Below are 19,315 nucleotides of genomic sequence, written 5' to 3'. Positions count from 1 at the left end.
CCTGGCACAGTGAGTGCTCGTAAAGGGGAGCCGTTCTGCCGGGATGGTCCGTCCCCCATCTGGGTACCTGCGTCCCACTCAGCATTCTGCATGTCCCACATCCTCGTGCTCACCTCGTGGGAGCTGCCTGGCAGATAATTGGAGGCAGAGCTGATTTTTTATCCCCTTTACAACCACTAGCCAGGGAATGGGTACATGAATGGTGTTTGGGGTCCTGAGAGAGTTTCAGTCCCAGAGAAATTCTCCGTCCCCTTCTAACAGGCAGGAGACGAGGAGTTCCAGGTGAGTCTGGGCAGCATCTCAGGAGGGCTGGGGGCCTGGTCTGGCTAGCGAGGCCCCCTTGCCCCCCAGTCCCTACATTGGTTGTCTCCCACACTGGGGTCTGCTCTCTCGCCCACTGTGGCGGGATTTTGTGCGGAGCCTCTAGCCTCGGAGCCTCAGTTTCCCCAGCTGTTACAGAGGAAACCCGATCCCCCCCGCAGTGATGTGGGGGCGGCGGCGGCGGCGCGGGGCGGGAAGCCCTGCAGGGGTAGGAGGCCCGGGCTCCCGGGCCCGGGCGCCCCCTCCCTCCGGCCCCTCTCGCCCCCTCCCTCCCTCCCTCCCTCCCGCCTCCTCCCTGCCCGCCGAGCGCCGGCTCCCGGCATGCTGCGCGCCGCCGACAGCCTTATAAATAGTCGCCTTTGCGGGCGGCGGCGAGGACGGGCAGGGCACCACCGGGCAGGGCACCACCGGCCCCGGCGCCGCCGCTCGCCTCCCCAGGTCAGTGTGCGCGGCCGCGGGGGGGGGCTGCGCGTCGGCAGCCGTGGGGGTCGCGCGGCCGCGGGCCTGTGCGGGCAGCTGGGACCCGCGAGGGTGCGCCCGTCTGCTCTTCCCGGGCTCTGCTCCGGGTGTTCGTGCCACCGGCCGCCGCGCGTGTGCCCGGGTCGGGGGACGTGTGCTGCGCTCCACGCCCCTTTGTGCCCCTGCCTTGGCGCGTCCCGGCTGGGGCCCAGGGAAGGGGGCTGTGGCCTGACGCCTGCCCTGGAGGACTGGCGGGCCGAGTTGGAGGAGAGGAGCTATCCTGCCTGCCGTGTCATTTTGAGCCCCCTGGATGTTGGGCCCCTGCCCCAGCCTCCTGAAAGGGCGAGGGCTCTAAGGGAGCCCGGGGCCAACACATGGGACCTTTTCTGAGCACCGCTCAGATCTCCACCCAGGAGTCTCCAGCAGCAGCAGGATGGGGCCCGGGGGTGCAGGCCCAGAGAGGGGACGCCAGCTGCCCAAGGTCACACAGCTGAGTGACGAGGAACCCTTAAGTCACTGTCCTTCTGGGCCTCAGTTCCCCAGGCCCCTGGGCGGACCACCCAGTCACAAGTGGAGTTGCTGCAGGCTCGACCTAGGGGCCTTATAAGGCCTGGGTGCTGAGCCGGTAACCCAACCCCATCCTGGACCCCTGGCCTCTGGGAGGCCTCCTCACGACCCAAGTTATTTTGGACCAAGGAAGTAGCAGGTGCCAGTAGGACAGAGGGGCTTAGGTTACTGGGAGGAGGCAGGGCAAGGTGGGTGCGAGGCCACTCCTCAGGGTGTCACCGCAGGTTCTCCCTGGCCTTGGGACCCTCCACCTCCCTTGCCAGCTGCTTCGGAGCATTGGCTGTCTCTACCCTTCCTTAAGCACACTCAGCAGGAAAGAGGCTATAACTCATGCCCCACGAGTGGCAGGACAGTCAGCAAAACTGCTCAAAGACCTACTGGGTGCCAGGCCTAAAGCAGCAGAAAATGCAGCCTGAGTCTCACCCCAGCCAGTCTCTGGAGAAAGTCTCTGCTCCTCTCTAAGCCTCAAATACCTTCCAAGACAGCTCCGAGCACAGAGTGAGGCACCCAGCCCTCTGCTCTGCCCAGAGCCAGGCCCAGGCCCAGTCTGGTGGGGCACACACGCCAGCTGCACAACAGAGCGGTCCAATACCATGTGGTGTGTGCAGTGCTGGGGGCGTTCAAAGGAGGCAAAAAGTCCAGGAGTGGAGGGCAAAGTCCAGGAAGACTTTCAGGAGGAGGTGACACCTGAACTGAATCCTGGACAGTAGCACCTGGAGAAAAGCATCCAGGCATCAGGGTCTGGAGGTGGGACACAGACATGGGGGGTGAGGAAGCTCCAAACTGTTCAAATGGTGGCTGTTAAGGCTGCAGAGGGGGGGCAGGAGCCAGGTTGTTGGGCCCTATCATCCATGTTAGGGGCTCAGGCTTATCTTGGGAGCTGAGGGGGCCCCACATGGAAGGGTTTTAAGCAGGTGAGTGATGGGGTCTGATGCTGACCAGAAAGAATCCTGCAGATTGCCTGGTGGGGTATGGAGGCAGGAAGACCCATGGGAGGCTGGGGCAGTGGCCAGGCACTCTGGCTGGAACAAGGGAGTGGTGGTGAGGACACAGGCTGGACGGAGAGTGGTTCAGGAGCAAGAGAGGGGGTATGCATGTGCAGGGGTGAAGTGGGGTGTGGGAGAAGGATGTTCACACAGACTGGGGCCTCTGGCTGGGCAACAGGGCATGGAACTGGGGACATGGGAGAGTCTGTGGGGACTCCAGGCCTGTCCAGGGACCGTAGGCTGGGGAGGGAGGGCCAGTTTGGCTGGGCAGAAACAGGGATCCTGGGAACCTGAAGCCAACAGGGTGAGGGTGAAGTAAGGGGGTTGGGGAGATGCCAGGCAGAGGGAATGCTGGCTAAGGGTTGGGCGTCAAAGGTCAGGGCAAGAGTGGCTGTGATGGTCGCTGGTGGCCTTGGGGAGGGCAGATGGGTATGTAGGTGGCAACTCTAGGTGGAAGGAGAGGTTGGAGCAGAGTGGGGTCCCCAGAGGGGGTGTGGTTGACTCACATGCTGAGAGGAAGGCAGGGGGTACAGCAAGATCCTAAGGGGGTGAGAGGGCAGGGGCCGTATGAGAGGGTGAGACCCCCCCCACGAAAACTTTCCAGGGCTGTGTCCACTTGAGCAACTCCTGCAGCTTCCTCCCCGGCAGGCTTCTGTGTCCCTTTGAGCATCCTTGTCCCAGTCCCAGCCCAGAGGAAGACACATGCAGCTCAAGAGGGCTTCCCACCCCGGCCTCCCCTCCACAAGCTTTCCTCCTGGCCCTAGGGAGTGTTGCCAAGGTGTTGGGCAGACGTCTGCTTTCTGGGACTTAACTAGGGGAGCCGCTCAGCGGTTGCTGACGCCACTGTTGGTGTCCCTGAGGACTGTCCTCACCACTGGCTCCTCCAGTGGGAAGAGGTGAACGGGAAGGGGCTGCCGCCCTGTTGTGGCAGGCAAGGCCGTGGAAGCACACCGAGGAAAGGTGACTTTCCCAAGGTCACCCAACCTTCGGGGCCTTCCCTGCCCTGTACCCTTGGGAGCGTCAGGGCCTGGCGCATACCGTGCAGCCTGGCAGGAGCAGGGCAGGTGGAGGAAGGTCCCCCTCACCTGCCCTGCCTGTACCCTTGTCTTGCAGTGTGCTGACTCGGCTCCCCGGACCTCAGCAGGATGGAAGGTACCGAGGCTCTTCTTTCCTGCTCACTGCCTGGGCCTCAGTGTGCCCATCTGTCAAGGGGGTGTGCTTTCAGGAGACGTTCTGAGAAGGGTTGGAGGAGGTTCTGGGGCTGCCAGAGGGCCCTGCCTGGGAGCCTCCAGCATCTTCCTCAGGCATCTCATGGGATCTGCCAGCTCCAAGATTAATTTTAGAAGCAATGAGGCCTCCGTGAGGCTCCTGAGGGCCCCATAGCTCACCTCCTACGCTGGTATTTATAGAGCTGAATCCCTGCCTCTTTCTAGAAAGGGTGGGTGCTGGCAAGGGGGTAGCTAGCCCTGGGGAGGGGCCCCAAGTATACGAATGCCAAGCCTGACAAGGACGAGGTGAGGTCCAGCCCCTCTGTGGGACTCAGTTCCTCTGTTGTCCAGAGGGGGTGGGTCTTGAGAACACCGTGGGCCCTCCTGGCTGCTCTGGGCCTGGACAGGAGGGAGACGTGCAGCCAGCAGGGTGCCTGGCTGGCCTGCCTCCTGGCAGTTTCACCGCCCCATCCTTGGCGTTGTGCCTCAGCCTGGGCGGCTCTTAAAGGAGCCTGCTGCTGCTGCCTGAGCCAGGGGTCACCCTTCTTCCCCTTGGGCCCCAGACATCAGCTGGCCCTGGGGTGTAGCCTCCCCCCACCTCCAGGTTGTACCCAGCACTTGGCAGGCACTTGGCAGGCAGTTGATGGGAACCCACACAAGGAGTTGTTCTTCTGACAGGTCCTCTAGGCCTCCAGCCTCAGGGCCAGAGGGCCCCTGGGAGCTGCCAGGCCTTCCTCGGGAGGGACAGAGAGCCAGGGAGGGGTGGGGATCCTTGCCTAAGGTGACATAGTGAGGGCCTACTTGCCTGAGAAGAGGGCAAGGCTGAGCAGTCTGGGAACAGGGCCCAGGTTCCAGTTCCAGGCCCGGCATCCTCAGAGCAGGCCCTGGCCTCTACAAGCCTGTTTCCCTTGTCTGGTGAGGCTGGGGTCTTGCTGAGTTCTAAGGGCTGACAAGGCAGAGGCTGCAGCATGAGTTCACCTCCCTCTCTGGGCAAGGGTTCCACATGCCCACCGCAGCCCTCTTCCCTGGCAACAGTCTCCAGGGCAACATATGTTGCGGTTGCCAACTCCATACTTGTGCTGCCCAGAGAAGGCGGGCAATGGGCAGGCCCAGGGTCTGGGAGGGGAAGGCTAGGGGACACGGGAGAACAGGACCATGGGTGCCTGCTGCTCCAGAAACCACCGCAACGTGGAAGACTCTAAGGCCAGAGGTGACCCGCTGCAGCCCAGCCGCCCACGGGGAGGGGCGGTGGGGGTGGCCTCTGAGCCCCTTGGAGTGGTCCTCAGCCTGTGCGAAGTCTGGAGCCTCCAGGCCTCTGCCTGTGCTGGTTCTTCTGCCTGGAATACCCTCCCCCCTTCCCTGACCGCTGAGCTTTGCTCCCCTGTCACCGGTCACTCTGGGCAGGAGCAGGAGCCGTGTCTGTCCCTCTGCCTAAGGCCTGGCACGGGCCTGGGACTCCAGAGGTGCTTCTGGCTATTTGTCAAGTGAGTGACTGAACCCTGCTCCCCCTTTCTCTCCCGCAGAGAAGCTGAAGAAAACCAAAATCATCTTTGTGGTGGGTGAGTCCAAGGCAGGCGGGTAAGGCAGCAAGCAGGGAGGCTCTTTGCAGGTGTCTGTGGGAGCCTGGGCCTGGGGGCTGCACCCCGGGCTCCGCCCCTCCTTCACTGGGTGATCTGGGCAGATCCTGTCCCTGCAGCAGCTCCCATTTCATGGGGCTTCCGAACGGGTGGGTGCTTGCAGGAGGGCCCGGCTCAGGGAAGGGCACCCAGTGTGAGAAGATTGTGCAGAAGTACGGCTACACCCACCTCTCCACCGGGGACCTCCTGAGGGCCGAGGTCAGCTCAGGCTCGGCCAGGGGCAAGATGCTGTCGGAAATCATGGAGAAGGGGCAGCTGGTGCCACTGGTGAGTGGGCCCGGTGGGGTGGGGGGTGATGGTGGCCCTGAGCGGGCTCCAGCCAGCAAAGCCCATGATGCCCTGGCAATGCTGCCTTGATCTTCCCCGGCTGCAAACACTCCTGCTCCGGTCCCCATTGCCGTTGGCAGGGAAATTCCTTCTAGAAGCTCCCAGAGCTCTGAGGACCCTGCCCTGCTGACCCCTTCAGCCTCACATTACCCACTCACCCTACCCTACCCCAACTTTCCACCTTCCAGCTGCTCTGGCCTTTCTGTCCTGTCAATCCCGTCATACTCCTTCCTGCCTGGAATGTTCTTTCCTCCTCCTTTCAGACATTCCTGGCTCCACGGATTTGAGCTTAGACCCCCTAATCTTATAACTACAAAAGCCCTCCTTCTTTGCCCATTCAACCTATGTCATGCTTGGAAATTGATTAATCAACATCACCACACTGTGAGCTTCTTGAGGAGGTTCTGCTTTGTTCCCATGGTCCTCCTGGGCAGGAGCTGGCTGGGAGGAGGGATTCAGTACATACTGTTGAACAAATGGATGGATGAATGAATGATTTGATCAACCAGTCAAGTGCTCACAGTCAAAGGAGGCTTCCTGGAGAGGGAGGCTTGTTTGGAACACCTTTATTAGGGCAGAGGCCTGGAGGAAGAGATAGGGGAAGGAGCTCATGACCCCCGCCATCTTTTCCTGTGCCCCCAGGAGACAGTGCTGGACATGCTCCGAGATGCCATGGTGGCCAAGGTAGATACTTCCAAAGGCTTCCTGATCGATGGCTACCCTCGGGAGGTACAGCAGGGAGAGGAGTTTGAGCGGAGGGTAAGGCGCAACCTGCTGGGTTGGGAGCTGTGAGGTGGGGGGAGCCAGGCAGAGGCTGCCATTATGTTCAGAGAGAGACTGACTGTGGGGTCGGGGAGGGGAGAAGGGTGAGGAGGGCAACCAGGGAAGAGTTTAAGAAGAGGAAGCACAGACTGGAGAGCTCACAAACCTGAGCTCAGGTTCTGGCTCAGCAGACCTTCGGCCAATCATTTTGCCTCCTGGAACCTCATCAGTGTCCCCATTTGCAAAATAGGGGGACAGAGTTGGCGGCTGCCTTATGGAGCAGAATGGCGATGAGAGAGAATGTACCCTTCAGAAGTGGGGCTTGGCATCTTATAAACATTAGGCAGAGGGGCAGGGAGCAGGATGGACTGGGCTGGAAGGGTCAGCTGGGGGGCAGGGCAACCAGGACAGATGTGGGAAAGGGTTCAGACCTGGCTGGAGGCTCCTGAGGCCAGAAAGTCCAGTCTCCTCTGGGCCACAGGGAATCCAGCTGGAAAAGGTAGGCCTCAAGGAAGATGGCTCTGAGCTGCCTGAAACAGATGCCCAGCAGGAAAATGGGGTGGGGGACACCTTTCCCAAACACACAGGCACACAAGCACATGTACATGTGAGCACATACAGAGCACACACACGTGTGCACAAAGCCACGGACAGACACACATGTGCACAGGCATGCATGCATGTGCACACACATCTGGCAGCATACGCACATGCTCACACAGTGCATGCACACTGATACAGCACACTTATACACAGGGCTGTACACCCCTACCCCCATGCCTCTGGTGTCACAGGTCATACTAGGGAAACAGAGCTGCAAGGGGAGGGGGAGTAGCAAGAGGTGGGGCGGGCTCAAGGAGGGCCTCTTAGTAGATCCCAGTAGGCTGGAGCAGGACCACTCCCTCAACTCCCACTTTCCCAAGCCTGCAAGACTGGGGCCATCATTGAGTTTCCATAGCTTTGAGCCTCATCCAGAGGTAGGAGATTGTATTTCCTGACCTTTAAGTGCCTGCAGGACTTCAAGAAAGTGTCTACCCTGTCCTGAGCCTCAGTTTCCCTATCTTTGAAATGGAAGTTGGCTGGGCTTCCTTCAGACTAGGAGGGCATGGACACTGTGGTCAGGTGCTAGGCAGCCTCGAAGCATGTCTGGTTGTGACACACACGTACCGTACCAGCTGTGTGATGTCATCTCTGACCCTCAGGGCCACACCTGGAAAATGAGATTACTCAGTCTCCTTCCCTCCTGGGGCTGTTGTTGGCACTATTGTGGGCAGTGGGCTCAGCACAGGGCCCAGCCCTGCCAAGGCCTCCCAGGGTTCGGGCACCTGGTCTTCTCAGATCTGGACACCAGGGGGCATCAGGGCCTCATCGACTGAGGATGGGTCAGCCTTGCTCCTTCTCACCCTTTTCGGGGATGAAATGTTTATTCCAGTGACAATGACATTGTTCAGAAACACCACCACCACCACCACGGCCAGCTCAGCGGGGCCGTCACCCCTCCAGGCAGCCTTTGTCAAGTCCTTGCCCAGCTCTGCTGTGCAGACAGATGCCTTGCTGCCCTCAGGGGCCCCTGGCTGGCAGGGGAGAGGGAAACTAAGTAAATCACCAGATACCTCCTGAGACATTCTGGGCGGAGGAGAGGGCAGGATGGACTTGGCTGGAAGGGTCAGGATGGTGTGAGGAGAACAGAATCAAGGGGACAGGGCAGGGGATCCCTGGGTGGCTCAGCGGTTTGGCGCCTGCCTTTAGCCCAGGGCACGATCCTGGAGTCCCGGGATCGAGTTCCGTGTCAGGCTCCTGCTATGGAGCCTGCTTCTCCCTCCTCCTGTGTCTCTGCCAGTGTCTCTCTCTCTCTCTCTCTCTCTCTGTCTATCATAAATAAATAAATAAATAAAATTTTTAAAAAAGGTGGGGGGACAGGGCAACCAGGACAGATGTGGGAAATGGTGTTCAGGCCTGGCTGGAGGCCTCCAAAGCCAGGGAGTCCAGTCTCCTTCTCTGGGCCACAGAGAGTCCAGCTGGAAAAGGTAGGCTTCAGGGAAGATGGCTCTGAGCTGCCTGAAACAGATGCCCAGCAGGAAAACGGGGTGGTGGTGGTGGGGTTCCTGCAGGGAGCTGGGAATGGTGGTGGGGGTAGCATCCGGGAAGACTGCCCTGGAGGAACGAGATTTTTGTTCCAATCTGAAGGCCAGCACTTGGTATTGAGGGTAACAGTTTCTGGCATGAGCAACGGCCTGGCGTGGGAGGAGGTTGATGAGAGCCCAGACTACAGAGTCCACGTGGCTGAAGCAAGGAGAGCCAAGGAGTGGGAAACACGAGATGAGGAGGGCAGGAAGCCGTCCTCTGAGGGCACTGGGGAGCCATGGGAGAGGTGGGGAGCAGGGCAGTGGTTTTTGGAAGGTCCCTCAGGCTGCCTTGGGGAAAGGCTTGGAGGTCTGAGTGGGTCTCAGGTGGGGCCATGCACGGGGTGGAGGTGGCCCAGGGGCAGGAATGGGGCCCCTATGAGTACTGCTCCACCTGCAGATTGGACAGCCCACGCTGCTGCTGTATGTGGACGCAGGCCCAGAGACCATGACCCAGCGGCTCCTGAAGCGTGGAGAGACCAGCGGGCGAGTGGATGACAATGAGGAGACCATCAAGAAGCGGTTGGAGACCTACTACAAGGCCACAGAACCTGTCATTGCCTTTTATGAGAAACGTGGCATCGTACGCAAGGTGCGCCCTCTGCAGGCCGCGGGGAGCCCTGGGAAACCGGGTTTTTGCTCGGGGTGGCCAAAATCCCGGTGACCTGGGGCCAGCCCTCCTTTGGTTCCCCCAGTGGCGCGGTGATGGGCTGCTGCCCCTTGTGGCAGGGCTCCGAGCTCTGCAGCCAGGCCAGGCCCCTGCGGGGAGTGAGCCCCTGCCTCGGTGGGCCGGCCCAGACCTCCCTGTCCCCTCCGCCCCTCGGGCGCTCTCCCCACAGGTCAATGCTGAAGGCTCCGTGGACAATGTCTTCTCCCAAGTCTGCACCCACCTGGATGCCCTCAAGTAGCAGTCCCAGAGCCCCTTCCCCAGCCGAGCCCCGCCCCACCCCTGTCCTGCCTGAGGCTGTCCTGGCCTGGGCTCAGCGCCTCCACCCTGCCCGGCTGGAGCACAGACAGAGGAAGCCACTTTATCCTGTTTTCATGGACAGCCAAGCACTAAAGGAATTTCCAAGGACATTCGGTCTTATTCCTTTTTCTTTGCTTTCACTGGAGTTGATCCACACGGGATGGCCTCTCCTAGTCCCTCACCCTCCCGGGCTCCCTCGGGCCCCTCAGCCCACCTTGGCCAGCTGCCTTCCCCTAGTACCACGGGAAGACCCAGGGCCCTTCTTCACCCAGGGCCTGGGGAGCCTGGGGGGCCAGGGTGACTGAGGCAGGATCCTTGCTCTCAGAGACGGATTGTCAGGCACAGCCGAGCCCGACCTGGGTTCCTCCAGGTCCTTGCTGTGTGGCCCTTGGCTCTGACCCCTCATCAATCTGAGCGTGTTTTCTGTGCTTAACGCCACTGGGGCCTGTGTGCAATAGGCAGCGAGGTCATGGGCTTTGGGGAGCTTCCAGGGCAGCAGGGTGGCGCACGTCAGCTGTCAGGGTGGGTGTTGAATTGGCTTCCTGGGTACAAGAAACTCTGAGTGTCTGAAAAGGGCATTGAGATGAATGGCCAGTGGTACCTCCCTGAGGAGGTGAGACGTGGAGGATCTCCCACCATATGTCCCCAGACAAATCACAACCCGCCCTTTCTGAGCCCGTTTCCAAATCTGAGTTAGGGTCCATGCCTCCTGAGACCCCCACCCCTCAAGGATAGGATGAGGACACACTGGATGAGGGTATAGGCTGTTGGTCATCATGGCTGTGGGAACTGAGATCAGAGCGGCCTTGGGGATGAGCAGAGCTGGGGTGTCCCAGAATCCCCGGGGGGCGAACCCGCTTCCCTTTCCTGTTCTTTCACTCTGTGACCTCATCACCAAGGAAGGTTCAACTTGGTGCTCACGTATCCTTAACACCTGTCCCAGCCCAGGCTGACTCCTCTAGAGCCAAGAGGGCCTTCAGCAGGTCACACTGGGCCAAAACAAAACCCCACATGGGGCTGATTGTGCCCATGCTGCATCCCCTTTTCTTTATGGCAAGTGTGGCTGGTTTTCCATCTACATTAGTTATTCAAACTTTATTTATTTTTTTAAAAGATTTTATTTATTCATGAGAGACACAGAGAGAGAGAGGCAGAGACACAGGCAGAGGGAGAAGTAGGCTCCACGCAGGGAGCCCGATGTCGGACTCGATACTGGGATCCCAGGATCAGGCCCTGGGCTGCAGGTGGCGCTAAACCGCTGAGCCACCCAGGCTGCCCCGAAACTTTCCTTTAAAATAAAACAAATTTTAAAAAAAATAAAAAAATAATAATAATAAATAAAATAAAATAAAATAAAAAACATATTTTGGGGATCCCTGGGTGGCTCAGCGGTTTGGCGCCTGCCTTTGGCTCAGGGCGCGATCCTGGAGACCCGGGATGGAATCCCACATCAGGCTCCCGGTGCATGGAGCCTGCTTCTCCCTCTGCCTGTGTCTCTGCCTCTCTCTCTCTCTCTGTGTGACTATCATAAATAAATAAAAAATAAAATAAATAAAATAAAATAAAATAAAATAAAATAAAATAAAATAAAATAAAATAAAATAAAATAAAATAAAATATATTTAAGTTATAAAAGTGGGTCTATTGAAAGAAGAACACAGAACAAATAAATGAGAGCCCAGGGGAGGTAGAAAGCAGGCATCACATGGGGATGAGCCCTCTGGCTTGGTTAGACGTGCAGGAAAGCCCTCTGCCCTGCAGTGCAAGGGGGAGCCTCAGTCGCTCTGTGGCCTTCTACCGCCGAGTCTCCAGGTCACATCCACCCAAGCAGGTTAATGTGTGTGCACACGCGTGCACACGCACACACACACGCACCCACGCACGTACACACCTTCTAGCTCAGGGTTGTCTGATCAGCGTGAGGATGAGCGGGGAAGACATGCCAGAGATAATAGCTAGAGAACTCACCTGACAGAAGCATCTTCATGATCTTTATTATTTTTAATTATAGCATCATCGAATCAGGTGTGTCCCAGTTTAATGAAAACCTAAGCTGACTCAAACTACTGCTGGCTGCAGAATCACTTTATTCACTTAAAAAACAAGTTGAAAACTTGAAAACACACACAGAGACATACACAAACGTAAAAGCACCAGTAACCACCACCCCATCCTTGCCACCACAGACCTTTCTTTGAGGGTTTCCTTTATGCGTGTTCATTCACTTAGCAATTTTCCAGAGCCCCGGCCATGCTAGCAAGCAGAGGCTCCTAAGCCCCCACCTGCTGTGATACGGCCCCTCAGCACGAGGAGGGGGCCGTGGTCACAAAACTGAGACCAGTCTGGGCAGCTGAGTGCACACTCAGAGGGGCTCCTGCCGGCAGCCCGTTCCTTGAGGTGGAGATCTGTAGTGGGGCCTTGTAGATACCTAGGAGCTCACTTCACCATTAGAGAGGTCATGGAAGGGTAAAGGGAATAGCTCTGCAGAGCCACAGAGCCTGTTGGGTGGGATGCAGGTGAGAGGGGGTGCAAAAGACAAGGCCAGATTTGCAGGGCCTTAAAGGCTGAACCAAGTATCTAATCTCTCCCCTAAGGGTCATGGGAGGCTCAGAAAGAGGTTTTCTTGGGGGAGGGAGGGTGCTTGGTGGCTTAGTTGGTTAAGCATCTGAATCTTGATGTCAGCTCAGGTCATGATCTAAGGGTTGTGGGATCGAGCCCTGTGTCTGGTTCCACATTCAGTGGGGAGTCTGCTTGAGGATTCTTTCCCTCTCTTTCTCCCTCTGCCCCTCCATGCCTCTCCCACTCCACTCCCTCTCCAAAAAAAAAAAACTTTAAAAACTATTTTTTAAAAAAAATTTTTGAACAGAAAATTGGAGGAAATAATATAACACCTGTCACCAACATTTAGTAACTTATATTTCCCTATATTCCCTTCATTATTGTTTTGCTTTCCACCAAGTATTTACAGTAAATTAGATACGAGAAAAACTTCACCCCTGAAGTATGATTCTGAAGAATAAGGGCATCTTCCTACATAACTGCAGCTCAGAGTTTCAATAATACTAAGTTTTTGGTTTTGGTTTTTTTTTTAAGATTTATTTATTCATGAGAGACACAGAGAGAGAGGCAGAGACACAGGCAGAGAGAGAAGCAGGCTCCGTGCAGGGAGCCCAACATGTTACTCCATCTTAGATCCCGGGATCACACCCCGAGCCAAAGGCAGACACTCAATCACTGAGCCACCCAGTGTCCCCAATAATACTAAGTTAATGATAATTTCGTAATATAGGATAATCGGCTCACATGCAGTTTTGCCCAATTGTCCCCAAGATGGGTCTTTGTTCAAATCAGGGTAAACCCGGGATCACACATGCACTTGGTTGCAATCATCTGTCAGACCTCTTTCAGCCTGGAATGGCTGTCACAACAGCCTGTGGAGGCACCAGCTGTCCTGCAGAAAACTCCTTCCAGATTCAGCCTTTGCTTCCTCCTGGTGTCATCCGGCTTGCTCCTCCATCCCCTAAATTTCTTGTACACTGGAAGTTAGTTGTAAAGCTTCATAGATTCAGGCTCAGCCTCTGGGGCAAGAACACCTAAGAGGTGAGGCTCAGTAGAGCCTTTTTTATTTTTTTCATTTTGTTTTTTATTTGAAAGAGAGAGAGAACATGAGCAGGGGAGAGGCAGAGAGAGAAGCAGATTCCCTGCTGAGCAGGGAGCCCAACACGGGGCTTGATCTCGATCCCGGGACCCTGAGATCAGGACCTGAGCTGAAGGCAGGCGCTTTGCCCACTGAGCCACCTGGGCATCCCTCAGGAAGGCCAGGACTGTGGGGCGCCCAGACTACAAGTGCACGCAAATCTCCCGCTTCTGCTTAGAAAGCTCATTCTGCTTCAGCAGGGCTGGTCTGGGCAGTGAGGCTGGGCTGCTGGTCCAAGGGCGGGGAGCAGGGGACATCTCCAAGGTCACCCACTCCTGGGCTCCTGTGGGCTGGGAGGTGGGCGTGGCATCAGGACCAGGCAGGAGACAGTCATAAATGTCACACTCTTTGCGTCTCTAGGGATGCTCCAGGCAATGGCTTGTCCCAAAGTGCCGGAACATTCTGACCAGCCAGAGACCTTAGGATCTCAGAGAGAGAGAGAATACTCGGCGGGGGTGGTGGCCTCAGATGCCCCCCCTGGACTGCGCCCCCAAGTCTTGGCCTGGAGGGCCCTGAGGGCCTGGCCAGAGGCACTGAAGTGGGAGAGGAAGGAAGCAGGGAGCAGAGGAGGCCAAGACTGCCGCCTCCCAGCCTCAAGAGGGGCCTGGAGTAAACAGGAAGGCCTGGCGGCTCCACGGTGGGGGGGCTTCGGAGGGGTGGGGGCTAGGGCCCTACTGCACATGTGCAGCCTGTGAGCTCAGGGCTTCCTTATGGGGGAAGCTGACCCAGGGAGGTTGTATGACTTGCCCCAGGCCACACAGCAAGGCAGGGGTACTGGGCTAGACCCTCACCTGCTTCTCCTGCTTCTGCCCCCTTCTCAGTCCTCTGGTGCAGTGTCTCCTGCCTGTGTTGCCCTCTACGGTTCAAGGAGTGCTGGGTGAGTCTCTCTCCTCCGTGGGCCTCACCTTTTTTTCTATGCACTCTGAGACTTACAACTTAGAGGTTCTAGAATCCTGACCCAGTGAATTCTCCTGCCTCCTAGGTGGTCATCAAGGGTTCTTTGGACCCTGGGGAGCAGATTTCGTCAGAAAGGCCAACATTCAGGAGGCAGCAGGTACCTGTCCTTGGGGAATGAGAAGGAGAATCTGAGGGACTTCTCTCTTCTAGAACAGAGCAGAGTCTGGCAGTACCACTGACCCTCGTGACCACCATGTCCCCATGGAGAAAATTCTCCCTCTCAGAGACTCTGTCCTTGGGCTCAGAATGCCTCCAACACCCACACCCTGAGGCCTCAGAATCACAACCTTGAGCTGCAACCTTGAGCTGCTAGCCCATTCATTTATTTTATCAGTACTTCTCAAACACCTCCCACAGGCCAGGCACTATTTGAAGTGATGGGTATTGGGCAGTGAACAAAGCAAGGCCCGTGCCCTCATGGAACTTCTAGAGGTGGAGACAGACAAAACAACAAAACAAAAACAAAAACAAACACACACAATATATAGCGTGTCAGATGGAGAATAATTGCTGATGTGGGGAGGGGGCTATTTTGAATGCCATGGTCAGGGAAGTCCTCACTGACCATGGGACATTTGATCTGTGACTTAAAGCCCTGTGGTTATCTAGGGGAAGAGGGACTGGCAAGTGCAAAGGCCCTGGGGTGTGTGTGTGCCTGGCACATTCCAGGAACAGCAAGGAGGCCAGTTTGGCTGGAGTTTGGGGAACAAGATAGAGCAGAGCAGAAGGCGAGGTTGGAGATGGGACAGGTGAAACCTAGCTGGCCATTTGAGGGGCTCTGGCTTTTATACTGAGTGAGATGGAGACCCAAGATGGGTGCTGAGCAGGAGGATGGAACTTGGCTCAACTTTAACTGCCTCCCTTTACTGTGTGCAGAATGGGCTGGGGTAAGCGTGGCAGGAAGGAAACTCTGTAAGGAGGTGACTGCAATATTCTAGGAGGTGCTGGTGGTGGCCAGGGTGGTAGCTGTGGTGGGACCCCACGAACACTGGGAAATTGGGTGAGCCACCGACAAGATTCGCTTGTAGGTTGGATGGGCAGGGGGAGTGAGAGTCAACATCCACCTCAGGTCTTGAGCAATGAGAGGAGGGAATCTGTTATGGTCTCAGATGGAGACACTGAGGCAGGAGGGGTTGGCAGAAGAACCAACAGCATATGGTTTGAGATGCATGACGTCTGAGCTGCTTATTTGACGTCCAGGAGCCTGGAGCCTGGGGGAGAGTTCTGGCTGGAAGTAGAAAGCCATCAGTATATAGAGATGGTACTTAAAGCCATTTACTTGGATGAGGGCACCCAGAACAGCACTTCTCAAATTTAAAGTGTCCACGGATGCCCGGGGGGTCTTGAGAAAAATGCAGGCTCTGAGCCAGCAAGTCTCTGGGTCAGAGCTGGAGAGAAGCTCTCGGGAGATCCTAAGCCCACACTTGGAGTGGCAGGGAACTAAGGCATGGTATTTTATGGCCAAGACCCACTGGTGGGTCATGAAATCAATAGAGTGGCTTGTGATCAGTATTTGAAAGGAAACGAGACAAGAGGGATAAGCATCATAAGGGCATATATACACGTCCACAAAACATTGCAACTGTCGGAGCCCAAGTCCCAGGGTTTGTGTTGGGACACAACTGCATGGTCTCAAAGGTTTGTGAAACCCTGGCCTGGGGAGCGCCTGGGTGGCTCAGTGGTTAAGTGTCTGCCTTTGGCTCAGGGCATGATCCCGGGATCCGGGATCGAGTCCCACTTCGGGCTCCTTGCGGGGAGCCTGTTTCTCCTTCTGCCTGTGTCTCTGCCTCTCTCTGTGTGTCTCATAAATAAATAAATAAATAAATAAATAAATAAATAAATAAATAAATAAAATCTTGGGGGGAAAAACAAAACAAAACAAAACCTGACCTGGGAATGAGTGTAAACAGAGAAAGGAAGAGGCCCAAGAGCCGAGCATGGGAGGATGAGGAGGAACCAGCATGGGGGCAGATAAGGTGACCAGGGAGGTGGGAAGAACACCAAGATGGAATGTTCTGGAAGCTATAGGAGGAAATATGGGCCCAGATTTGAATTATCCTCTGCTTCTCCCCAGTCCTGTGGCCATGCATGCCCGAGTCTGTTTCCTGCCCTGTAAAATGGACACACGACAGTGTCACCCTATTCGGTGGCTGTAAGTTGGCTCTCGGCACAGGGCTGGACAAGCAGGGTGATTCTGAATCTTGACTTCGAGCTTTTCCAGGCTCAGGCTGTCCTCCCATTGTGCAGGTAAAGAAACTGAGATCCAGAATGTAGAAAGGTTTTACCAGAGGCCGCCTAAGACAGAGTGACACCCTGGACACCCTGACTCCCAGTCCCGTGCTCTCATTCCTGTTTACCCACTTTCTCCCTTGTCCTTGTGGGGTCATCCCTGATGTTCTCAGCAGCCTCTGGCTCCAGGCCGGTGCCGGAGACAGACAGCCGCCTGGGGGCCTCCCCGGGGACTGCCTAAAATTCCTCCTGTGGCTAGTGGCCAGGGTAGACGTGCTCTGTCCCTTCCCGTGGCCCTGGCCCCGCAGCAAGCCAGGAGGAGGAAGGAGCAGGATTTGTGCACCTGCCCACTGTGGAGTCAGGACACAGGGCCCTGGCCATCGGCCATGTGTCTCTTTGGCGTGTGGCTAGGCGGCACCTGAGAACGTCTGTATCAGCCAGAGCCCCAGCAGGAAACAGATGGCACGCTCCAGTGGGATAATTTGAGAATTTAATGAAGGATCTGTTTACCCAGGTGTGGACAGGCTGTAAGGGAACCACAAGGGACCATAGTGTGGACCATGACCACCCTTGGCCTGGACAGGGCCTGGTCAGGGCTGCAGCCTTCAGTGCATGGAGGCCACTAACTCACAGTGAATCTGCAGGGATGAATCCTCCTCCCACTCTTCCTCCTCCTCCTCATTCCTCTCTGTGATCTGTGCAGGGCTGAGGGGGAGGAGAGATAAGAGATGTGTCCATCAAGACAGAGATGAAAGGTGGTTAACCCCAAGTCTGTCCCCAGCTGTGAGACCGTATGACTGTCAAGCTTCCCAGGGACAGATGACCCAGACGGAGGACTGGCCTCTTCCACTCGAGAACATGAGTGAGACCTGCCCCTTTGTACCCCAAATGCCCTGTGCCTCCTTGGCCTCCACCCCTGCCTTACCTTCCTGGTACTTCATGCTTTCAATAAACAGATCTTAAGGCCCAAAGGGTCCTGGGTTCTGTGCTGGGGACCCTGCAGTGTAGACAAAAAGTGCCCCCTCAAGGGGCTTCTAGTCAAGTGGAGAGACTCACACAACATGACTCCACACAGGCTAGAACGTGGTGTGGAGGCCTGAGGTGCTAGGGAGCTGCAGGGTGACCTCCTCTCCACGGTTGGAGGGGGGCGGGTCCCAATCTCCTTCCTCCTGGGGTTGGGGCTCCAGGCCCTCCTCTAACTGCCTGTAGGTTTTTTCTATTTTTGGAAGCTTCCTGTATGTTCTTTCTTGGGTCTGCCTATAGCCTCTCTTGCTTTCTAGAGAATCCAGTGGGTCTTGTGTATAAAGTGTGTGGGGATGGATTGTGTAGCATGGAGTGGGGGTGGGTAATGGGAAGGAGGAAGTTTTGGGGAGGGCCTCCCATGGGGTCCCTGCTATGGCCCTGGATACCCCTCACGCGGTGACACCCACAACCACGGCGACATGGGTCTGCTCCACATTTAGCAGAGAAGGAGATGAGCTTGGAGCCAGGCAGTCTTGAGGTCTCCACTTTCCTGCTGGGGGTCACGTAAACTTCAGGGAGCCTCGGGTTCCTCTTCCGTAAATGGTTTAATGTCACTGGCCTCCAGGGGTGGCTGTGAGGATTCAGAGCTGATAAGGCCACCGACTGCCTAGGGTGGGGCCTGGGGCACTGGGGTGTTCGGCCCCTGAGGCCGGGTTAACTGTCCCCCAGGGTACAGACCCTGTTCAGAGGGCCTCGGGGAAACCTCCCAGCCCCCTCCATCATCCCTGCCCTTTGCCTTGAAGGGCCCACCCCCCATCTCTGCACCCACAGGAACAGGTAGAGGAGCTGCCACTCCCGGGATGGCCCCATCCTCCCCACCACAGCCTTCCTGCTTGCAGGGCATGGAGGGCCTCCTGTGACCCCGCACGCATGACTGGCTAGAAACTGGCTCCAGGGCCCCACAGCGAACCTTCTCCCAGTCCCCATCCAAGGAGCCACACCTGCCCTTCCCTCCCCTGTATCAGCTCCTGTAGGGACAAACACTTCTGCTCTGCTCCCTCCAGAGGCACCCAGGGCTCCTGCCTTCTCCTCCCTCCCTGGGCCTCCATTTCTCCATCTGGGACCCAGGACAAGTATAAAAAGGAAGGCCTCCTGGCTTCATCCCGTTTGTGGGTCCTGCCAGCAAATATCACAATTTGTCTTCTCCAAGCCAGCAGCTTCTGCTCCAGGACCTTCCATGATATTCCTTGGCCTTCATTCAAGGCGTCTCTCCAGAACCCGGCCCAGAGTCTGCCTCTCCAGCCTTCCTGTCCCCACCACACCCCTGCATGTCCCACAGCAGTCCGACCACTTCCTGCATCGCGCCTTTGCTGGGGCTGGTCCCCTGCCCAACGGACCCGCTTTACCCCCTTCTTCTGCATCTCTCCCCCACGCACCAAGTCCTTCAAAGGCCAGGCAGTTCAGGCTGCTTCCTCTGGGCTCCCTTGACCCGACCCCCAGGTGCCACCTGTGACTAACGCCATGTGGGCACACAGTTGGCACTTACTGTTTGCAGAATGAACTAAGGGCCAGTTCTGACACTGTCTCCCAGGCTCATGGGAGAGTGCTTCCTGTTCAGGCCTAAGCGCATTGTCCTGGTGCCCAGACCTCCCCAGATCCCATAGCCGCATGGCTGGGAAGGCACCATTGTGCCCACTTGACAAACAGGGTGAGGAAGGTTGTGGAAACTTGCTCGAGGTCTTGAAGGTCAGAGTAAGGAGAGCAGGGCTTTGAATCCAGGGCCGTCTGACCTCAGGAAGGCCATCAGGGGCTTTTTCATCTGGGGCTTTTGTCCCTGGAGGATTTTCCACCCTTGAAGGGGGCAGACCTAGTGTTTCCTATCCTCCCTGGGCCCTGAGGCCTCTCAGCCCCAGCTGGCACTTGGGAGTGTTCCTTCCATATCCCATGCCTTAGTTTCCCCGCCTGCAAAGCAAGAAACGACAAGCCAGTGGCAGGCTAATGTAAGCTTGGTGCTTGATGACACCTAATCAAATCCATCTTTCAGGGCCAATTATCTCACCTCATCAGACCTCTGTTTTCTCATCTGCAGAATGGGGACAACTGAGTTCAAGA

At 56.8% G+C, this 19,315-nt stretch overlaps 1 protein-coding gene and 1 long non-coding RNA gene across 4 annotated transcripts; both read left to right on the top strand.

Annotated features, from left to right (window-relative positions):
* Positions 1 to 497: 497 nt before the first annotated feature.
* On the top strand, positions 498 to 9,467 carry AK1 (adenylate kinase 1). 3 transcript variants are annotated; one of them, XM_072778034.1, is made up of 7 exons: positions 498 to 759; positions 3,447 to 3,485; positions 5,065 to 5,100; positions 5,282 to 5,445; positions 6,148 to 6,264; positions 8,791 to 8,982; positions 9,230 to 9,467. In XM_072778034.1, exons 2-7 carry the CDS (start codon positions 3,479 to 3,481, stop codon positions 9,296 to 9,298), a joined length of 585 nt encoding a protein of 194 aa, XP_072634135.1. In that variant the 5' UTR covers positions 498 to 759; positions 3,447 to 3,478; the 3' UTR covers positions 9,299 to 9,467. The 3 variants fall into 3 exon arrangements, with proteins under 3 accessions (XP_072634135.1, XP_072634136.1, XP_072634133.1); XM_072778035.1 differs by lacking the exon at positions 498 to 759 and adding an exon at positions 3,149 to 3,293; XM_072778032.1 differs by lacking the exons at positions 498 to 759; positions 3,447 to 3,485 and adding an exon at positions 4,609 to 4,751.
* Positions 9,468 to 10,962: 1,495 nt separating this feature from the next.
* Positions 10,963 to 17,210, top strand: LOC140605778 (uncharacterized). Its single transcript, XR_012008333.1, has 3 exons — positions 10,963 to 13,931; positions 14,037 to 14,108; positions 16,944 to 17,210. It is a non-coding gene; the product is annotated as an uncharacterized lncRNA (long non-coding RNA).
* The last annotated feature ends 2,105 nt before the right edge of the window (positions 17,211 to 19,315 follow it).

This window comes from Canis lupus, chromosome 16, assembly GCF_048164855.1.
Source record: "Canis lupus baileyi chromosome 16, mCanLup2.hap1, whole genome shotgun sequence".
NCBI classification, from domain to species: Eukaryota; Metazoa; Chordata; class Mammalia; order Carnivora; family Canidae; genus Canis; species Canis lupus.
Note: the sequence above shows the minus strand (reverse complement) of the source record. Positions and strands in the feature narration are given on the sequence as shown.